Genomic DNA, 21,055 nt, shown 5'->3' with positions numbered 1-21,055 from the left:
CCTGATGTATACAACATAGACTTGCTTTAAAAAAGAGAGTCTTGTGTTTCCCCTTCTCTGTCTTTTGTAGTTGGCTGTGAGTAGGGCCAGGCAGGGTTACACAGACCTTATCTAAGGAAGTAACACTCTGCCCTTATCAGGTTTGGTGCAACTGTTTAACCCACCTGCCAAAAGGGGCGGAAACCACTCTGCCCCACATTTATATATTGGTTTTTCATTACTCGCTCAGGGATTTTTTTTTGTTTCTTTTTATGTGTGTGCCCTGTGCCAGATTTCTCGTTCAGTGGGGGTGGGGGGCAGTTAAATGAAATGATTCTGAGCTCTTTGTGTAAGGAACAGACTTAAAGTCCCCCTGTAGTCAATAATTTTACCCCTTAAAACTCATCTTTGATCACCAAAAAGACATATTTAAACATTGTTTTTTTTCCTGTGGATTTTTTTTCATGCCTTAAAATAGCTTGAATGTAACTCTACACCCTTGCTTCATTTAGTATACATGGAACCATGAATATGCTAATTAGCCCCGCCTCCACTCGCACAAGCTCAGAGATCCACTCGGTCAGCTTACTGAGGTAAACACTGCACAATGATATCGCTCTTTACAACGTCTGACGCATAACTTATTTAGTATGATTAGCCTTTTGCTTGACTACGTTATCAAACAGCTAATAATGTGTTGCTAATGTTACATAAACCATGATCCCGTTCGCCATCTCAGTCTGCCTTCTAAAAAATCAATGTTTTTGAAACAGTCTTTAGATCACTGCAGTTTTATGGAGAAAATACTCCGCAATGGTGTTGACTTATGAATTTGCACATAGTTTGTCTTAAAGGTGCCCTAGAATTAAAATTAAATTTATATTGGCATAGTTAAATAACAAGTTCAGTTCAGTACATGGAAATGACATACAGTGAGTCTCAAACTCCATTGTTTCCTCCTTCTTATATAAATCTCATTTGTTTAAAAGACCTCAGAAGAACAGGCGAATCTCAACATAACACCGACTGTTACGTAACGGTCGGGATCATTAATATGTACGCCCCCAATATTTGCATATGCCAGTCCATGATCGAGTATTAGCCAGTATTAACGTCTGGATCTGTGCACAGCTGAATCATCAGACTAGGTAAGCAAGCAAGGACAACAGCGAAAAATGGCAGATGGAGCAATAATAACTGACATGATCCATGATATCATGATATTTTTAGTGATATTTGTAAATTGTCTTTCTAAATGTTTCGTTAGCATGTTGCTAATGTACTGTTAAATGTGGTTAAAGTTACCATCGTTTATTACTGTATTCACGGAGACAAGAGCCGTCGCTATTTTCATTTTTAAACACTCTGTATAATTCATAAACAACTTCATTCTTTATAAATCTCTCCAACAGTGTAATGTTAGCTTTAGCCATGGAGCAAAACCTCAGACTCATTCAGAATCAAATGTAAACATCCGAATAAATACAATACTCACATAATCCGACGCATGCATTCAGTAAAGATCCATTTTGAGGGTTATATTAGCTGTGTGAACTTTGTTTATGCAATGATAGAGTCGAGAGCTCGGGAGGGGGCGGAGAGCGCGAGCAATTAAAGGGAACGCAGCCTGAATCGGCGCATTTCTAATTATGCCCCAAAACAGGCAGTTAAAAAAATTAATAAAAAAAATCTATGGGGTATTTTGAGCTGAAACTTCACAGACACATTCAGGGGACACCTTAGACTTATATTACATCTTGTAAAAAAAACGTTCGATGGCACCTTTAAAGCATATTAAAAACACCACATAGACATATAAACAACATTAAAAACTTGATTGGACTTTAAATTTAAAGGAGCCATATGATGCTAATTTAAAAGGTCATTATTTTGTTTATTGAGTGTACTAGAATAGGTTAACATGCTTTGATACGGCACATTATTGCAGCACCTCTATTCCCAATCTGTATGAAATGCTCTGATTGAAAGCCCGGAGTGCTCTGATTGGCCAGCTGGCCCAGTGCATTGTGATTGGCCAAACATCTCAAGCGTATCACAAATGGTTAATAATGTTGTTGGTTTTAACGTATCAATTCGAGCCCAAGTCAGATTATGAAAATGCAGATTGATCAGAACCAAGCATGACTTAAGCAGAACGTTTCACAGTGGTATTTTTTTTATTTTGTAACTCTCTATGTTGTTATAACTGTGTAATTTGTCTTCTTGATGTATGTCCTGAAGTGACATCATAAAATACAGTTTAAACATAAAATACAGTTTCTTGGTTTGTTAGATAGGATAAATCTTATACATGCTCAGTATAGATCTTATACATGCACAAACAGATGCATTAAACACTAAATGAAAAGGAAAACATTAAAAGCATCTTATGGCCCGTTTGAGTCATTAATAACTGAAAAGCTTCATATTCAAACTAATTCTGCTGGGAGTCAATAATGTGAAATCAGACACATCTTTTTTCTCTTTAGTGTCATATGCTCTCAGAGATGTGAAAATCTTTGAGTTTTGCTGTGGCAAAATAAAACCAGGAACATGTATTAATCAAGTAACTAGGGTCAAATTTGATTTCAGGGTGCCTTTAAAAAATGAAACCATGTATTTAACGTTGGTGTCTTTTATCACCAAAAAGCAATAAGACACATAAGGTTGGACATATGTACACCCCTCACACCTGGTAAAATCTCTTTAATGCATGGCTTGGAATGGCTTATTGCTTGAATAACCAAAATGGTTTTCAGGTAAACCCTTTTGATTCTTTTTATTTTACCTTTTTTTATATTAAGTTTGGCAAATTGAAGTGGAATTATGATATTCATAAGCAGAGCACACTGTAGCTGATAGAGTGGATACATTATTGTATCCCATCCCCCAGAATTCACGTGTTTGCCTGAGAGAGAGAGAGAGGGTGAGAGCTCTACTGACTGAACTGAGTGTTGCAACACTCATGTGATAAATGTCATGTGTCCACATGTCTACTGAATGTCCGCTGCACCACTGGACTGAATAGCGAGGATGTCCTGTATTCCTGTCCACATTCTGCTCTTGTACAGAATTATGATGCAATTTGGTGCCTGCAAGTGTTTTTTCCTCTTTACATCAGCAAAGATGCAAAGGAAAAAATAAATCGCAGGCACCAAATTGCTTCGTAGTTGAACTATGATGGAGTAGGCGGTTCTTCACTGTTGATGCATCAGGATGCAATGACAAAGTCTATGATTCTTAAAGGGTTAGTTCACCCAAAAATGAAAATTCTTTCATCACATTACTCACCCTCATGTCGTTCCAAACCCGTAAGACTTTCATTCATCTTCAGAACACAAATGAAGATCTTTTTAATTAAATCTGAGAGCTTTCTGTCCCTCCATAGACAGCTATGCAACTACCACTTTGATGCTTCAAAAAGGTTATAAAGAGATCATAAAGCTAATCCATATAAATGGAGTGGTTTAGTCCAAATTTTCTGAAGTCTTGATTGCTTAATATGATGAACAGATTAAATTTAGACTTTTATTCACATATTAACATAAATCAGCAAACATTAACAAAAGCTCAACCGAACCTGCTTGAACAAACCTCATTGCGGAAGCTCAAAGTGCCGCGTAACACACGAGAATGAACCTCATTGGTTCTCGAACGTCAAGCAAACATGCTTGAGCTTCTGTTTACTGTAACTGACATGTGCGTTGATCAATGTTTAATATCAACCAAAATGTTTGGGTGTTTTTTTGCAACATGTTCTCCAACCAATACGACCATATAGCTCGTTTGTCACTTCCCTGAAATACGACTCATAGGAGCGTTTACTAAAGTTGCTCCCCTATTGACAACAGGACACTTTCATTTTAATGTATTGTTCCCTTTTATCTGCGTCATATTTCGGTTTTGCGTAGCTCAATTGGCAAAGCTTTGCAATAACAATATGCAATCATGTGATTGTGCGATCGTGGGTTCGATCCCAGGGAATGCATGTGCTCATAAAGTGTAAATGCACTATAAATCACTAAGGGGAGGTTTAGGGGTGGGGTGGATGTAGTCGTTAATAAAAATTAGTTTTGGTAAATGGAAATAGGACAAATGGCGTAAAAAGTCCACACACTGCATTTAAATGAACACACATTTTGATTGGTAATGACAGTCATACGTCATTTCATGACGACTGACGTAACACGACACTGTCATTATTTTTATGGCCGCTAGAGGGCGCATGACTTCAAAACGTAAATATAGGTCGTAATATGGCGCTATAGGGTCGTTTTTTTTTTTTTTTGGAGGACAGTCTGTTTTTTTGGTACTATTCAAATAAAGTCACCCAATGTAACAGAAGCCAACCAAATAACAATCGTGAAAAGAAGACTACTGATCATTACTGCCTGGCATATTTTAAATAAAATTACCCTGACTGGATTGTTTGACGCTGACTGCATATATCAGAAACATGAAATTTTATCAGCAATTTCAAGTATGTTGTTCACAGTGTTGCCAATTGGGCTACCTTTATACTGTTGCCGCGGGTTGATTTTCCAACCCAATTGAATCAACCCCAAATAATGTGATATTTAGCCCCCGAAATGCGATTGGGCTAGTTTTGGGCTAGTTTTGAGGAGCAATTGGGCGGGTTTTATTGTGAAAACCTGGCAACCCTGGTTGTTTAAGCATTTAAAATGTATGATAAATGTTGATAAAATAACAACAGCTCCTGGCAAAACTGGTTGGTGTGCAGCATTCTTTCACTGGAACCAAGTTGTTTCATTTCATATGTGAGATTCCACATATATCATTATATTATTTGTGTTCACCATCATATCAGTGAAAAATACAGTAATATATATGTATGGTTTCCATAGAAGTATTCATTAGCACAACTGATTTCAACTATGATAATAATAATGTTTCTTGAGCAGCAAATCAGCGTATTATAATGATTTCTGAAGGATCATGTGACACTGAAGATTGGCGTAGTGATACTGAAAATTCATCTTTGATTACAGGAATAAATTACTTTTTAATATATATTCAAATAGTAAACCGTTATTTTAAATAGTAATAATATTTCATAATATTACTGCTTTTATTGTATTTTATCAAATAAATACAGCCCTGGAGAGATTATGCCTAAAGGGACAAAAACGAAAATTATACCCTCCGTTGACTTCCACTGGTGAGTAAATGATGACAGAAATGTCATTTTTATCCCATCGCTATCCCATTCATCTAAATAGTAGGTGCTCAGATGGTGCAGGAGCCCCTGGTAGTAAATTACATATTTTTGGTGCATAAGTTGCTTTCAGAAACATTTTTAGTCATAAAACATGGCTGCTTTTGAATGGCCTCCAATGGAGAAACCAGCGGGTCAAGGTTTAGCCTCTTCTAGTAGATGCCAAAACGACACCATCTGCCTCCAGAAAGCATCTTTCTCTATTGACGACTATCATACTCTCTTTTCTTAACCACTCAAACGACCAGGACCAGCTCTCCTGTTCGCACCAATGATTGATGGTTAAGATGTAGGTGTTTACACAGCGTATAGGCTCCAAGTCAGCTCTCGTGTGCGTTGCGTGCGTGTAGGTGTGTTGTTTGATGTAGAGGGGCACAGTAACTAACTGCACTGGTTCATGTTCGGTTGAGCCTACACCCTGTGCATGTGTGGGTGTTGTTGGTCGTAGCTTTAGCTGGAGGTGTAGGCGAGTTGGAGCTTACGCTGCTTGGAGATTATATTCTCTGCACGTTAGACTGCAAGAGAGAAAAAGCTGTGCTGTAGGCCGCCGGCTCAAGGCAGAAATGGCTGCTTGTGGATGACTCATACTCCAGCACTCCGAGTGTTTGTCAAGGAGACTGAATCATACAGTGTGTGAAGAGGAGGCTGGAGCTTTCTCCCTGCTTTCTGGACGCAGACATGCTCGGTCTCCGTCCTTCTGAGCGCGCCCGGGAGACGCTCGCCCCGCCGATGCCGTGAGCCCTGCCGCTAGATACGCAGAGATGACGGAGAACAGCCGGTAAGCCCGGTCCAGGCAGGTTTTTCCAGATTGTTCTGTTGTCAAGTGGCGTTCTGCTCTGTGTTTGTCTGTCAGCGCTGCTGTATCTTTGCAGGTTCAAAACACAAGGTGCCGCTTTGGATTGCAAAGGTGGCGGTAGTGGGGTCCATGTGGCGTCCACATGATTTCGATTACATTTTGATTCTCAGTACATCTTGGTTTTTCAGCAACAGTGCAGGGATGCAGATTTGTGGTGAGCTGATAATTCTGTGTAAAGATTCGATGTAAAAGCCATAGTAAAATATGTCTGCACTGACTGGCCAATAGGAATAGAATAAGCAGCTATAATAAAATCAGAGGCAGCTCTGCGGCTTTCGCTCGGTGGAAATGAAATGCCGCATCAGAGCCGCCTTAAACTTGGTCGTTAGTATGGATTGATCAACTTTTGAAGGGATTTTCTTGTGATGAAATATATGTTCATTTTTAACGTTATCGTTATAAGAAAATTTGGCTGATATATTAAAGCCGATAAATAATTGATTATTTCCTTCAGCTGAGACACTTCAGATGTGCGTTGTCCACCATGATGGTTTTGAATTGCGTGAAATATTATCGAAATCACTTCAAAAAGGAAACTACTGTTAAGTGCAACATGTGCAGCACAAGTCTGTCATATAAGCTGCATAAAATTATGAGATCATTATAATAGAGTGCCTCAGGGATGACGCATTTTTGTAGGCAAAACCCGGAAGCGAGTTAGCATTTTAGGACTTCTGGTTCCGACGCCGTAAAGTCTATGGGTTTTTGCTTAATAGCCTGAAATAAGGTCTGTGGTTAACAAAGCCTCTAAATACTTTCACGTTTTGATCTATGACATAAAACACACCAGTTATAACCCACTTGTGATTTTTTAAAACTTTTACGGTGTCTTAAAATCGGCGGTTGCTAACAAATTGCTAAAAGGGACTGCTTCCTTTGGCGGGGACTTTAGACGTCATCATTAAAAACGGGACATTTGGACAGCATTTCTCATGAAAAAGTGGATAAGTATTCATACACTGCACAGATCATAATCAGCGAGCATATTTATAAATAAAGTTATTTTCTAAATAAAGTTTGAGGAAGCTTGGTGGTGAAGACGTTGATCCGCAACCATGGTGTGCTGTAGTCCGTTTATAGCCAACTGTTAGCCTTTTATATCTGACGACTTTATTTATGCTTCAAAATCTATAAATATTGTGTTAACTTGTAAAGATTATCTTGATAGACAAAACGTGTAAGTGTCATAACCCTAAACACAGAGCTTATTTTCTGCGATTTTCCAAAAGTCTATGGGAAAAAAGCATAGGCTTTCAATCGAGGGAACCCGTGCGGCGCTAACTTCCGGGTTGGCCTACAAAAACACGTCATCCCTGGGGTACTCTATTTTAAACATTATATGTGTGCTTGGAACATTGCTTGGTTATCGGTTATTGGTTATCGGCTTTCAGATATAAAGAATTATCGGTTATCGGTATCTGCCAATATTTTCATATCGGTGCATCCCTAAGCTATCCAATACCCAGAAATATTAAGAATGCATTTAAAATTTCAATTATAATTGTTTGTGGATTGATGTAGGATAATTTGAAAGAGAATTATGATGCATTTGTGAATCAATTTTTGTCCCTCACCTCTAGTGTCAATCACAGGCTGAAGAATGTTTGATATTACAAATCAGATTAGCACAATATATTGTATATATTAGTACACCAAGAACGATAACTTTAAAGATAACTATAATTGCGACCACACCAGCGGACGATATCATTTTATTTTTTCTAACCGTGTTCTTGTCTGTCACTTTAAATGCTCGAGCTCGTTAAATCAGGATGGATTCTGATTGACTGTCAATGTTTTTATCGTTCATCAACATGTATAAAATCGTTCTGAAAGTGATTTCAATTATATCGTTTCTCAGTGCTGTTATCGTTATAGCTGTGGTGTGGACTCTGCTATTCTTTAATACTGAAATTTAATCATTTTTAGAACTATATTTTTATCGTTATCTTTATAGTTATCGTCCTTGGTGTAAATGGGCCTTAAACTTTGTGTATGTGATTTTTTTAACATGGGCAAGGGGTAAATGCTGGTAAAATCACTGTTACACACAGCCTCGAGTGGCTTATTGTACACAATATAATAAGAGACACCAATGTTCAATAAGTAGTTTAATATATTAATAAATGATAGGAATAATAATAATGTAAATAAATTAGGCCTATTTTTCCACCAAGCAATGTTTTTCACTGTATGCTGTTTAGGTTTGGCTCATTAATATAGAATGTGCACTCAATGTAGTTCGTTTTTCGACTGTTCATGTTCGATATTAACTGAGAAATAGAAATGGTTGACAAAAGCTCTGTGTTTATAATGTTCAATCTTGAAATGCACAGCAGCTAAATGGCAAATTTCCAGCAGGCCTTTGTGGCAGCCGAAAACAAACACACAAATTGTGTAATTGTATGCACAGTTTTTGGATCCCCTTTTGTCTTATTTATTTGATTAAACAAATGGTTAATGGTTAAACGAGTTTAAATTGGTGTAAGAAGGAAAGGAAGGAGTCGTCTGTAATAACCATTCTCAGAAGCATAAACTTTATGGATGGGTAGTACCCTTCATCAGTCTCTGTTAATTTGGGAAAATGTGGGAATAATGTTTCCAGCATCTCACGAGGATACGACCACCCTATATTTGGCGGCCTCACAGGACAAGATTTCTGATTGAATTAATTTGGTGCCATGCTTTCATAAATCCCTGAGTCGTCCATTGTTGATCTCATTGAGACTCTGGGAAGAGGTGGCGACATATCATTTAAAGCCTAGAGAACGTGGACAATTCCACATTGTGTGGACACCATTGTGCCCTATTGTAACGGCGGTGCCCCTGATTGTAATCAAATAGACTAAACTATGGTGAGACATCCGTCTATCCGTCACTCTCTCCTGACTTCACCCCATCTCCTCTGTGGCCTGCCAACCTGCACGTACGCTAAAACTCCCAGCCACAGAAATTCTGCAAAAAGTTTTGTCGTTGTTACTTCTGTAAACTGGAACTTGTAGACCTTTTATCTTCAAGGAACCCCTGAGTGGGTATTTTTGCTGGCCCTTCGGAGAGCACCTAAAGAATCCCAATGGCTTTCTTTGACCTTTTAATATGGATAGCTTGGAAAAATATTAGTACTTTGTATTGATTTGTGTCAAGGTTATTTAGGTTTGTCATTTTCTCACCTCCATCTTAAGGTGAAATGTGTAATTTCTGTGTAACTAGCTAAAAATATATACGCGTTTCCACTAAAATTACCTGGAACAATTTGTCCCAGGAACTTTTTTCCCGCAGACCTGCTGCTGTCTTCATTTCCATCACGGTCTAAAGTACCGTGAAGATTTGGCAATTTAGTCCGTTGACGTAGGACTGCATGCGACTTTCCAATTCCCGCTGGATTACGTCCTCCGCATATAATCTTAATAAAACCTGAAACTCGTCATCAGTCCATCTGTCATATTTTTTAAACTCCATTGTTGATTCGAATAGCAAACAACTCTTACTGCACGCATTGCAACAGATTTTTAAAAATGGTGGTTGAAATAAAATTCTGCGTAGAGTCAACCAATCAAAATGCTGCGTGAACTCAACTTATCAGCATGTTCAGGGCCCAGGTTGGCGAAAGTTCCTGAACTTTGAAAAAGTACTACCTCGTGAGCAGGGACTTTCTGAGGGGGGAATTTTTACCTGGAACTTCATTTAGACCCTGGTTCCTGCGGTCCAAACACACTGAGTACCACCCCAAAGTCCCTAGTTCCTGGTTCCCTAGATTCAATACTATGAAAGCATACAGTGACCAGTGGCTGTCAAGCTCTAAACAAGACAAAACACACCATGAAAGTATCATAAAAGTGATCCATTTGCACTATAATCCAAGTTTTCTGAAGTCATATCATAGTTTTGTTTGAGGAACAGAATGAAATTTAAAGGGTTAGCTCTCTCAAAAAAGAAAATTCTGTCATCATTTACTTATCCTCATGTCATAAAACTTCTTCAAAACACAAATGAAGGTATTTTTAAGAGAGAGATTCCCTAAACACTTATGAAAGTCAATGCAATCAAAATGTAGGTTGTCATCTATTTAAATCAAGTAATTCATATGAATTAAGTGGTTTAATCCAAGTTTTTTGTGAGACATAATCACTTTATATGATGAGCAGATGTAATTTAGGTTTTTATTCACATATAAAAGTTGATCAATGCACATTGATCAACATTCATAGAGCACATCAAATTTGCACAAGAACCAATGAGGTTTGTTCTTGTGTCAAGCATGTTTGAGTTTCCTCAAGAACAAATGAAGTTTGTTTTCATGCGTCAGGCTTGTATGGTTGAGTTTCTGTTTACCATTTGTCTTTGTAAACCTTTTGAAGCATCAGAGTTTTGGTTGCGTGGACTTTCAGTGGAGAAAAATCCCTTCATTTGTGTTTTGAAGATGGGTTTGGAACAATATGAGTGTGAGAAAGTGAGTATGAGTGAAATTTTTGGTTGACAGTACCTTTATTTAGCCATGCTACCTTGTGAGTTTGCCACTATTGAACTACACACATCTTAAGTTCCAAAAAACAGTCTTTTTTGTTGTTAGTCAATACAAGTTGGACACTTGTGTTCATGGGTGAGTGCAGGCTGAAAGTGAATGGGGGTTGTTACTTTTCTTATTTATTTGGTTACACTTTATTTTAAGGTGTCCGTGTTACAGTGTAATTATACGTTTAAGAAATTAGTAATATTAATTAACTACATGTACTTACTATAGGGTTAGGATTAGGTTTTAGGATTTAGGGTTAGCTGCATGGAATTATGCATAATTTATTATTGTTATTATAGTAACTTCATGTGTAACAAGGACACTGTAAAATAAAGTGTTACCATTTATTATTAATTTTTCCATTATGATTCCTTCTAAAGGACTTTAAAAATTGAATGAGCACATGTGACACATTTGAATGGAGATGGAATAAGAAGGATGGTTGTGTTGCAGTTGATGTGGAGTGTCACCTGTGTGGCACTCAGCGAGTTGTTTCTTGGCTGGTTACGGTGGGGTGTGACGCTGGCCTGACGCCCACTGCCGCACAGATGGGAGAGAGGCCACACTGAGACACCTTCCAGCCTGGGATGGCAGCGAGCAGAGGGAGTCGTGGCTTTCGCCGCCTTCGTACATTCTGTTGTGTGTGTGTTCGTGTACGTGTGTGTATGCGCACGCTTCACATTATGTCTGTTAAATGCCTGTAATTCTATGACCCTATTTTTTTCCCCCGAGAAGCCAGATGGTAGATATCCCAGCATGCTAAACAGACATGCTAAATATTCTCATTTATTTACTTGGAAAAGATGACCAGCTAACTATCACTGGTAAACGCAACAGCATTGGATGATAGGAGTAAAAACTGCAGAAGCATTTTGGGTTTCCATGGTCATGGAAATTTTGTTGTGACTATAAAGGTGTGTGGTTTTCGTTTTTGTTTTGTTTTGCCTCATTGACTAGTTGACAAAAACTTGTGTAGGCAAAAACCAGTCTGATAAAACGTTGTCATCATTTACTCACCCTCATGTTGTTCCAAACCCAACCCAGGCTCATTGGAAAAACGTGTCTGTGGTGACCTTTCTGCTAAATTATATGTAATTGCTTATTGCTCTTTTATGACACTTTCAAAGTGAAATGTCCAGCGAATGGCATTATCTAAATATTTGAAACAAATGAACGTGAATCTTGCAACATTTTATTGTGTTGTACGTAATGCGGAAGTTCAGAAATGAAACGTCTGGTGAATGGCACAAAAGCTTCATGCTCTTATCGTGTTCGAAAATAAGGTACCACCTACACTAAATTGATAGAGTTAAGAAAAGTAAACGTGAGATAAAATCATAATTTTAGAAGCAAGCATGCTTTTTATCTTGCTTCTACGAGTCTTTGAGCTCATGATTCTCTGGACTCGTATCCAAATGCGCTGCATGCCAAGTGCTGTACCGGGTGAGCTACTGAGCAAGTTTACTACATCTGTACAAACCCATACGTACAGAGCTGAATTTGTGATGCAAACTTCAAAATGTATTAGTTTAACAGTCGTGCACTATGATAAACTGCCACTAGTGTTCATTTCAGCTGGAAACTGCAGTGAATTGTATAGGTTTTGGGATTTTTTCTAATGAGCCTTGGTTGAATAAGCGTGCTGGAACACAAAAAGAAGTTTTGAATCTTCAAATCTTTTCTATTCAAGAAGACCTAAAACACTTGAGAACACTTGAGTCCTAAAACACTTGGAACAGACTGCAATTTTTGTTTTAAATTATATTCCTAAATTTGTTACCTCACATAAAAAGGGAAATTTTTTTCTGTTTTGTGAAATCGCGATGAGCTGAGATGAATGACAGCTTTTTAATGATTATAACGGGAGTTTGCAAATGTAATATTGATTTATAAAACAATTCAATAAACATGAAGCTAATATTAAGTGACTTAAATTGTAGGAACAGTATTGTCAGATTTTGTCAACGAAAATAGTAAACTGCTGTGCATCACTGAGCAAACACAGCTGTGTTTTGTTTATGAATGAATCTGCGTTTTCAAATGAATCTAGTGAGTCAATGATTCAATGACTCATTCATAATGACAGTCGCTTGCTTTGTTTCTGAATGATTCAGCCATTTGAATGAATCGATTGAATGAATGATTCAGTGACAAAACAATGACTTGATGCTCCCTACCGGCGGTTTTAGTTTCGTTTTTAAAGTATCGTTTCAGTTATTTCATTTAAATCATTTTATATTTTTATATTCAAAACCTTCTATTTGAAACATTAATCTTATAACATTATCATGAATTTAAATGCACTTCTGAGCTTCATTAAACAGTCTGTAAATATACCTAAATACCACCTTTTTGTTCTTCTGTGCCACCTCTGCAGTGCAAAGATGAATTTTGTCGAATTTCATTTGACTGACAACTTATTCTTTCTGATTGTGTTTTATTATTCTAACTCAAATTATAAATATAAATTTATGAATTTGACATAAAAGATGACACATTTAATAAGATTAGAAAAAAATGCCCTTACAAAGGTAAAATAAATAAATAAATAACCCGGCAAGTCATTTTAAAGAGTCAAATATCGTCTCAAAATGAGAAGGTTAATTTCTGTCATTGGATCAGAAGGTGCTCCTAAATTTTTGACTGTGCTCCTAAAAAGAAATGTATAGCATAGAGCCCTGCCTCTGTAAAAAAAAAGAAAAAAAAAGGGGTCTTAAAACAAAAATCCTTATACAGTGATTATGAACAACTGGATAGTTCATGGAAATCCATTGCTCAAACAGTACAGGAATATTTTATTGTTCCGAGACTTGTTTCACTATACTGTAGTGTGATTTTGATGTCTTTGTTCGTCTGTATCAAATAAAGAAAGAATATGTGATGCAAAATATGTTGATGACTTAAAATGCCAAAGATTTGAGTAAAAAAGTAAGTCTTCTGTTATAAATGTCTAGTGTCCTTGGAAGGACAAAGAAGATAAACAACAGGAAGCAACAATGACATCACACAGGAAGGAAACAGCAGTCTCTAATTTTAATCAGACGTTACATTCAGTGACTAATAAGAGAAATTTTCAGTGTCTTGAGGTAATGCTTTAGCATAAAATGAGTGGACATGTTCAAATTGACAATCAGTCCTATTTGTTCTTCCGTTTATAATATATATCTCACCCCGTTACCCTGTTGTGCCCTCCTGCACTCACCGGAGTGTAAAAGGGTGCGATCTTTCAAACTGTATGATGGAAAAGCGAGGAAAAAGGACTGTTTTTTGTAAATTTCCACATCACAGATGGATAGAATGACTCACTCTCTCACACACACAGACATAAACACTCACACATACTTCAGTGACATTTTCACTCGCCTTTCTGCATTTAACATCCAGGTTTTATCATGCGTCCTCTTTTAGATCCGTCGTGAGAGAGCTTATCGGTAATATCAGCATTGCTTTTAATCAAATATATCTGCCAGTGAACTAATTGACTGACATTGCCTAGTATAATTGATTATTGAGCATTTTGGCATAACAGACATGGTAGTTTCCCTTTATGTTTGCTTCAAAACTGACAGCCTTGATACTTAACATTTTGTTTCTTATTTAATTTTTTATTAAATATTGTGCAAAATATGTCATTTGCTAAATTTCGCAACATTTAAAGGTCTCATTTCATCCACAAAATTATATATAAATTATATTTTGCTTCAACAACAAAACAAATAAAAATAAAATAAGGACCACTACTATTATTGTCATTATTTCCATGTGAATTAAGCCCCCAATAAAAATAATATAATCATTTTTACAGATTTTGTTTTGCATTACAATAATAAAGGAGAATGCTTAATTGTCATAAAAAGCTTAATTTAATATGTATCAGTGTTGTGACTGTTAACTAAACCGTTACAAACCGGTAATATAAATACAGCTAAAATAAAATACAAATATTAGGTGAAAAACTTTAAACTTAAAAAACTTAAATGGAGATTATAAATTTTGACTTGGCAACTAAGTGAAATAAATAAATTTAGTTTTAATAAAATTATTAAAAGTGATTGAAATTACTTAAAAAAAAAGATTTAAGTCTAAAAAATCTAAATAGATTAAAAAAAAATAACAAAAGCACATAACAAATGTACTAAAACTTAAAATGAAATTAAAATTAAACTGAAAATATAAAAATAAAGGCGCTAATTCAAAGTATTAAAAAATATCATAATAGTATAATACTAAAAATTTTTAAAAACAAAAAATGCCTTTAATATATACACCTTTTGGACCCCAGTACCCCTGACACCCTACGGGACATGAAGGACGTGTGGTGTGAATCGCACCGACAGCTGCAGCTTAGAGGGGAATCACCAGCGCTCCGCTCGTTCAATTATGAAAAACACCTAGTTTTATGAGGAGTTACATTTGATTTGATTTTAATTAGCTGCTGATATTGAATGACTCTGGCATAGAGACAATCCCCTGGCCTGGCTCTCTAAGTGTAAGTACATTAGACGGTGCTTCTCCCACAGGACTTCCTCCCTCATTAATTCTAATCCCACAGACAGCATTTCTCTATTTCTTTCCACTAGAGGAGCCACATATACGTAGGCCCTGGGCCAGTCGCTGTGTATAATAATTACAAATGGATGATCGTAATACCCGCTCATATGGCTGCTGTGGTCTAGATCCTGTCGTATTCTCTTTTATTAGAAAGAATCTTCTCAGATTGTTCTAGATGCTCTTCAACCAGATTTCATAACTTTTTATTGCATGTTTACAGCATATTCCTCCTAAAAGTCATTAAAACGAGTCGATTCAAATGAGTCAGTTGGTCTCCTACAGTAGTAATATACCCTTATACAAAAAAGTATAGTTCATTTTATTAAAGGTACAGTATGTAACTTTTGGCCCTCGAGTGGTTAAACAAAAGTGCATGCATTTTGCGGAAGAACATTGTTTTGGTTGTACTTTGGCTCTGTGTGACTGTGTGGCTGAATATGGTCCTTTCTCATAACTAAAAAAGAGAGAGAGATTATCCTACTGCTCATAAAACATTCACTATAGGCTTCAGAGATATAACAAGCTTGGATGGAGAGGATCAGGATCACGGAAGATGTTCCTTGAAAATAAATTCCAGCTACAACAACCATAATGAAAAAGACCCTTCACAATAGATAATGCTTTACAGTGAACTCTGTTAAAGCAATTTACCTGTTGAATAAAATACCTTACTCACCTGTTAGGTAATAAAAACGACATCTCCGTGTTGCCTTTACAACATTTCAAATCCCTAATTTCTCCAAAAAGCCAAGCCAATGTTGATTCTTGTTTTATTACAAGCTCTGTCGCACTCTCTTTTTGCCAAACTCTCGTGTTCAGCATTTTTTCTTTCAAAATGGGTGAATCCGGGCGGCTCCATGTCAAATTTTCTCACTTGTTGGGACAACTAACCTATGCCAGTCCCTCACCATACACGCGTCAAAGTAGCCGTAACATCTTTTCTTTATTTACAGATATGATGAGACGCGCACAAGTGAGTAAAGAATTACCCACGAAAACCATCCCGTCAGGTCTAAAATATAAACACCTATAATAGGCTTAACAAGGTGAATCAAGACAAAAACACATTTTGGAATAAGGACTACTATTCAAAAGTTCGGTGTAAGTAAGATTAAAAAATAATTTAAAAAGCAATTAATACTTTTATTCAGCAAGGAACATTTAATTTTACAAACCATTTTTATTTCAAATAAATGCTGTTCTTTTAAATGTTCTATTCGTCAAAGAATCCTAAAAAGAAATGTATCGTGATTTCCACAAAACTATTAAGCAGCAAAAACTGTTTTCAACATTGATAATAATAAGAACCATTATTAATAATTGGTCACCAAATCAGCATATTAGAATGATTTCTGAAGGATCATGTGACACTGAAGACTGGAGAAATGATGCTGAAAATTCAAGTTTTCCATCACATTTATAAATTATTTTATTTTTATTATTTTTAAAACGGTTAGAAAACAGTTATTTTAAAAAAATTTTTACGGTATTTTAAATGCAGCCTTGGTCTTCCATTATTCCAAAAATTTTGGCTAATCCTCTGGTTCAGAAACGTGGCAAATCACCAATATTATCTGATAAAAATGGTATCATATATTTTTCTTCTTTAGCTGACATACGGTCAAACCAAAATTTATTCAGACACCTTCAACATTTATTACAGTTTATTCACTATAGTTTAAAAAATGGTAATAAAATATGACAAGATCTCATTGTTAAACTGTGTCAGAAAAAAAATAATCATAATTATGTCAGATAACACTTAAAGGTGCTAAAGAGGATGTTTTGTTTTTATACATTTTTGCAATATTACTTGAAACTGTCTTTACTAACTGATAAAAGACTATTTATTAGGTGCACTGAAAGGAATAATATTAATATACATCATCTGTGCACGAGGTAGGGCCTTAAAAACATCAGCCAATTGGCCCTCTGGCTTGTCAATCACTGCCATGACGTTCCTTGTGCGAGACGTGCGTGGCTGCGCGCTCCAGTAACTTTCCACACTCCACAGGCGCCGCATGCAATGTTTTTGTCAGGAGACAGGAGTAACAACTGCAGCTTATGAGTTACCTGCGGTGAGTCCGACATAATGAATCCACTAACACGACACAGCGAATGCCGGTGATAAACACTCGTGTTTCAATACTCGTGCACGAGTTTTGGGAGGCGTTCCCTCAAAATGAGCTGTGAAGGAGGGGGGTTGTTCTTACGCATGCGCTCATTTCAAAAACTCACTAACAGTCTTTGGTTTCTCAGTCAATGAAAAGATCCTCTTTAGCACCTTTAAGCAGGTCAAAGTGTCTGAATAATTTTCAGAATAAACAATTTTCTGAATAAAGTTCCAAATTTTTATCAATTTTACTGGTTGTCCACTGTAGTCCCAAGAAGTTTTGGGTATAATATGTCACAGTTTACTTTATTTTGCTATCCTCACTTACATTAATACTATAGTGTCCTGCTTATACAGTATCTGTCTGAGCATAGTTTGAGACATTGTTGAGACATCTTCTGAAGTTCTTGAAGAGTTCTGAAGTTCTTTTTTCCTTAGGTGAAGAATCTGAGAAGACTTAATTTGCTCTCTCATCTCACTACTATCTTGTGGGAAACAACTGAGATATTAAAGAGTTACTTTTCTTTCCTCCTGGTTATTTGTGAGTCAGACGGCTGAGGTCTTAATGTAGATTGTGAGCGTTCACACGTACATGAGGCCGTTTCCTTCCTCTGGCTCAGTCTATTGATTTAGTTGCTCTCTGGTCTTGAGACGTGCCCTCACCTCCTCACCCGTCCTCTCTCCTTCTCTGGTTAATTATTGAACACGCCAGCTCAGGTTACCATATAAGGCTGACTGCTGGCTTTCACGGCATTACAGGGGAAGAACGGTTGAGTTAGTTTGAAAGTATACCTGGCTCGGGCTCTGGACCAGTGTGAGTACAGATGACCCTTGAGATGACTTTTTTAATTTGGTTTTACATTTTGCCGCCTTGTCATCTGGCCATGTGTAACACTGTGAATATTGTGAATTTCATACTGACAGGCCACCTTGGTTTGGCCTAAGGTGTTGATACTTGATTTCCCCATTTCTATGCCTGACATCATTGCGTAAAGTCGATGATGAATGGAACATACATAGCCGGATTTAGAGTATGGCTGGGCTAGGATATTTATTTATTGAAGTAAAATTTGTTTTAATGATACAATCAATAAATTCGTTTCTTTAGTGAAATTACACTACCATTCAAAAGTTTGGGATTTATAAGATTTTTCTTTTTAAAGAAATGAATGCTTTTGTTCAGCAAATAAGCATGAAACTGGAGAATGTTACAAAAGATTTCAGCATAACTGCTTTCAACATTGATAATAATAAGAAATGTTTCTTGAGCAGCAAATTATCATATGAGAATGATTTCTGAAGGACCATGTGACACTGAAGACTGGAGTAATGATGCTGAAAATTCAGCTTTGCAATTACAGGAATAAATTACATTTTAAAATATATTAACATAGAAAAGTTATTTTAAATTGTAATAATATTCCACAATAAGAAGTAAAATAAAGTAAAAACCTAGTCAAAATGTAATGAACATAAAAAAGAATGATATTTAATTCATGAAGACAATATTTTCCAGAATATGTATTTACTACAATATGTAATGCCACATGGGGACTACCGTGAATATTTGATAACATAAACAAATCATAACATTTTTTAGTTTTGAATCGATGTTTTGAAACGGATAGATTGAACTAATTCACAATGAATCAAACTTTAATGCTACTTTACCATTTATGCTACTGAAATTTAAATCAAAGACAGTATTAAGCATAAAGCATAAATAGCATCATAATCATGATTTTTACAGTGTCATTTTTTTGCAAATATTAGATAATCCCTAATTTGGATTATGCCCCATTCATGTGTCATTCAAAATTAAACTTTCTCTTTCTCTCTCTTTCTCAGTGACAGTTACATTGTGCGCGTCAAAGCGGTGGTCATGACCCGAGATGACTCGAGTGGGGGATGGCTGGCACAGGAAGGTGGGGGCCTCAGCAGGGTGGGCGTCTGTAAGGTGATGCCTGCTGAGCTGACCGGCCACAGCGACTTCCTCATCCATGGCGAGCGCCTCAAAGACAAGCAGGTGTGGCACGAATATTCATAGTCTTCCTCCCCAGGGGCTTCTAGAAAATCAAGCTGATTTACAACCTGGGGAGTTTTGCATGCTGGGTTCTTTTACAAGACAAATCTGGTTACAAATCCATTTGTTATGTGATTTGCAAGACTTTTCTCAGGCAGTGACCTCTAGCAGTGCAGCAGCAGCAGAAGGCTGTGGGCTCAGTCTCAGATATGTCTCACTTGTTTTGGCTGGCAGGTGATTTTGGAATGTTTCGTGAGGAAGGATCTGATCTACACGAAGGCCACGCCCACATTTCACCACTGGAAGGTCGAAAACAAAAAATGCGGCTTGACGTTCCAGAGCCCCGCCGATGCCCGTGCCTTTGACAGAGGTGTGCGGAAAGCCTTGGAGGACATAACGGAGGGTGAGAACATTGAAAGTTGAAAAACACTTGCATGTATCCAGGCTTAAGAGTGCACTAAATATTTTTTTCTACTCCACAACAAAGTTTTATACATAAACAAATGTTAAGCTCTCTTGGAAAAGTATCTTTTAAAATGCTATACACTCACATAAGATGAAGACTCTAATCATATAAGAGGGGTCTCCCCTCATGGTGGCAGCCATGGAATAAATTAATCATGGGTGACAAACAGTCTTGGGGAAAGTTACTTTTAAAAGTAATGCATTGAAAAATTGCGTTTCTCCCTAAAAAGTAACTAATTGCATTACTTTGTTACTTTTTATGAAAAGTAGTGCGTTACATTACTTTTGTGTTATTTTTTTCTCAACTGGGCTGGTCTTGCTTGTTTGTTTTTTGTAATATCAACAAAAAAAAAGTTCTATTTTTGGAAAATGTTAAGGCCCTTTCACACCAAAAGTGAACTGAATAAGCCTCGGACTGAAGGAAAAGCATATTTACACCTGTACAGTAGAGGGCGCAGCTCAAACAAACCTTTCAGCTGTGCTGCCATTCTGGATTAAAGAAGAATAGGATACAGGAGAAGGAAGTTCAACACTCTTATTTTTAAATCTAATCTAAAGTCATTTTTACTTATTAGTATGGTTGAATTGGATCATTGAAGGTCAGCAGCAAATGCATTGATTAATAAAGTGAGATTAAATACATAAAGTACATATAGTTAAATATGACGTTACCGTAAAATTCTGAGATTGCATTTCACTGTTTTTATTCATTTTGAGGAATTCTGACTCTATTTTTGTGCAAGTGAGTTGAGTAAATGCATGTTCACATTTAGTCCAGAACTACAATAACCATCATGTTCACACAGCGCACATAACACCTCTGCACTTTATTTCTCCCAACATGGGGACAGGGGCCTGTACCATGAAGCTGGATTAGCTGGCTAGCCAGGTAAATTTCAGATTAGTTTGCGCCAATCCTGGGTTTTAGGTACCATGAAAGTAACTTGACTTTTAAATGGTGTTCATCGCCATGGTAACTGCTCCAGGGCTAACCTGCTCCAGGGCAGGTTATGTTCTGGTTCAGAGATCAAACTGAAATTGGACCAATCAGATGTGAGCAAAGTGACACTGACACACCCAACGCAATAAAGTCTCTCCCCTAGTTTCTCTTCCTCCAAATTATAGGTCATTATATATTAAAAACAAATATTTAATGATGAAATTGTCTGGTTTTAATGATAATTACCTAGAATTATTTTATGATTTATATATGATTTGTATAATTATATGATCTATATTTTTATTAATCCATTACACACACACAAGTTTAGTTTAACAGTTGTTATTTAGCATTTAGTTTCAATGAATATTATAGATCA

General features: G+C 36.7%; 1 protein-coding gene across 1 annotated transcript in view; it reads left to right on the top strand.

The window, feature by feature from the left end:
• spred2b (sprouty related EVH1 domain containing 2b) overlaps nucleotides 1-21,055 on the top strand; it is a 49,845-nt gene that overhangs the window by 7,681 nt on the left and 21,109 nt on the right. The window contains exons 2-3 of the mRNA XM_048205507.1: nucleotides 19,097-19,274; nucleotides 19,506-19,674. Of these exons, the coding sequence (XP_048061464.1) occupies nucleotides 19,097-19,274; nucleotides 19,506-19,674 (347 nt within the window). The remainder of the gene's footprint in view (nucleotides 1-19,096; nucleotides 19,275-19,505; nucleotides 19,675-21,055) is intronic.

Source organism: Megalobrama amblycephala, linkage group LG10 (assembly GCF_018812025.1).
Source record: "Megalobrama amblycephala isolate DHTTF-2021 linkage group LG10, ASM1881202v1, whole genome shotgun sequence".
In the NCBI taxonomy this organism is placed as follows: domain Eukaryota; kingdom Metazoa; phylum Chordata; class Actinopteri; order Cypriniformes; family Xenocyprididae; genus Megalobrama; species Megalobrama amblycephala.
This window is presented reverse-complemented; position numbering and strand designations above follow the sequence as displayed.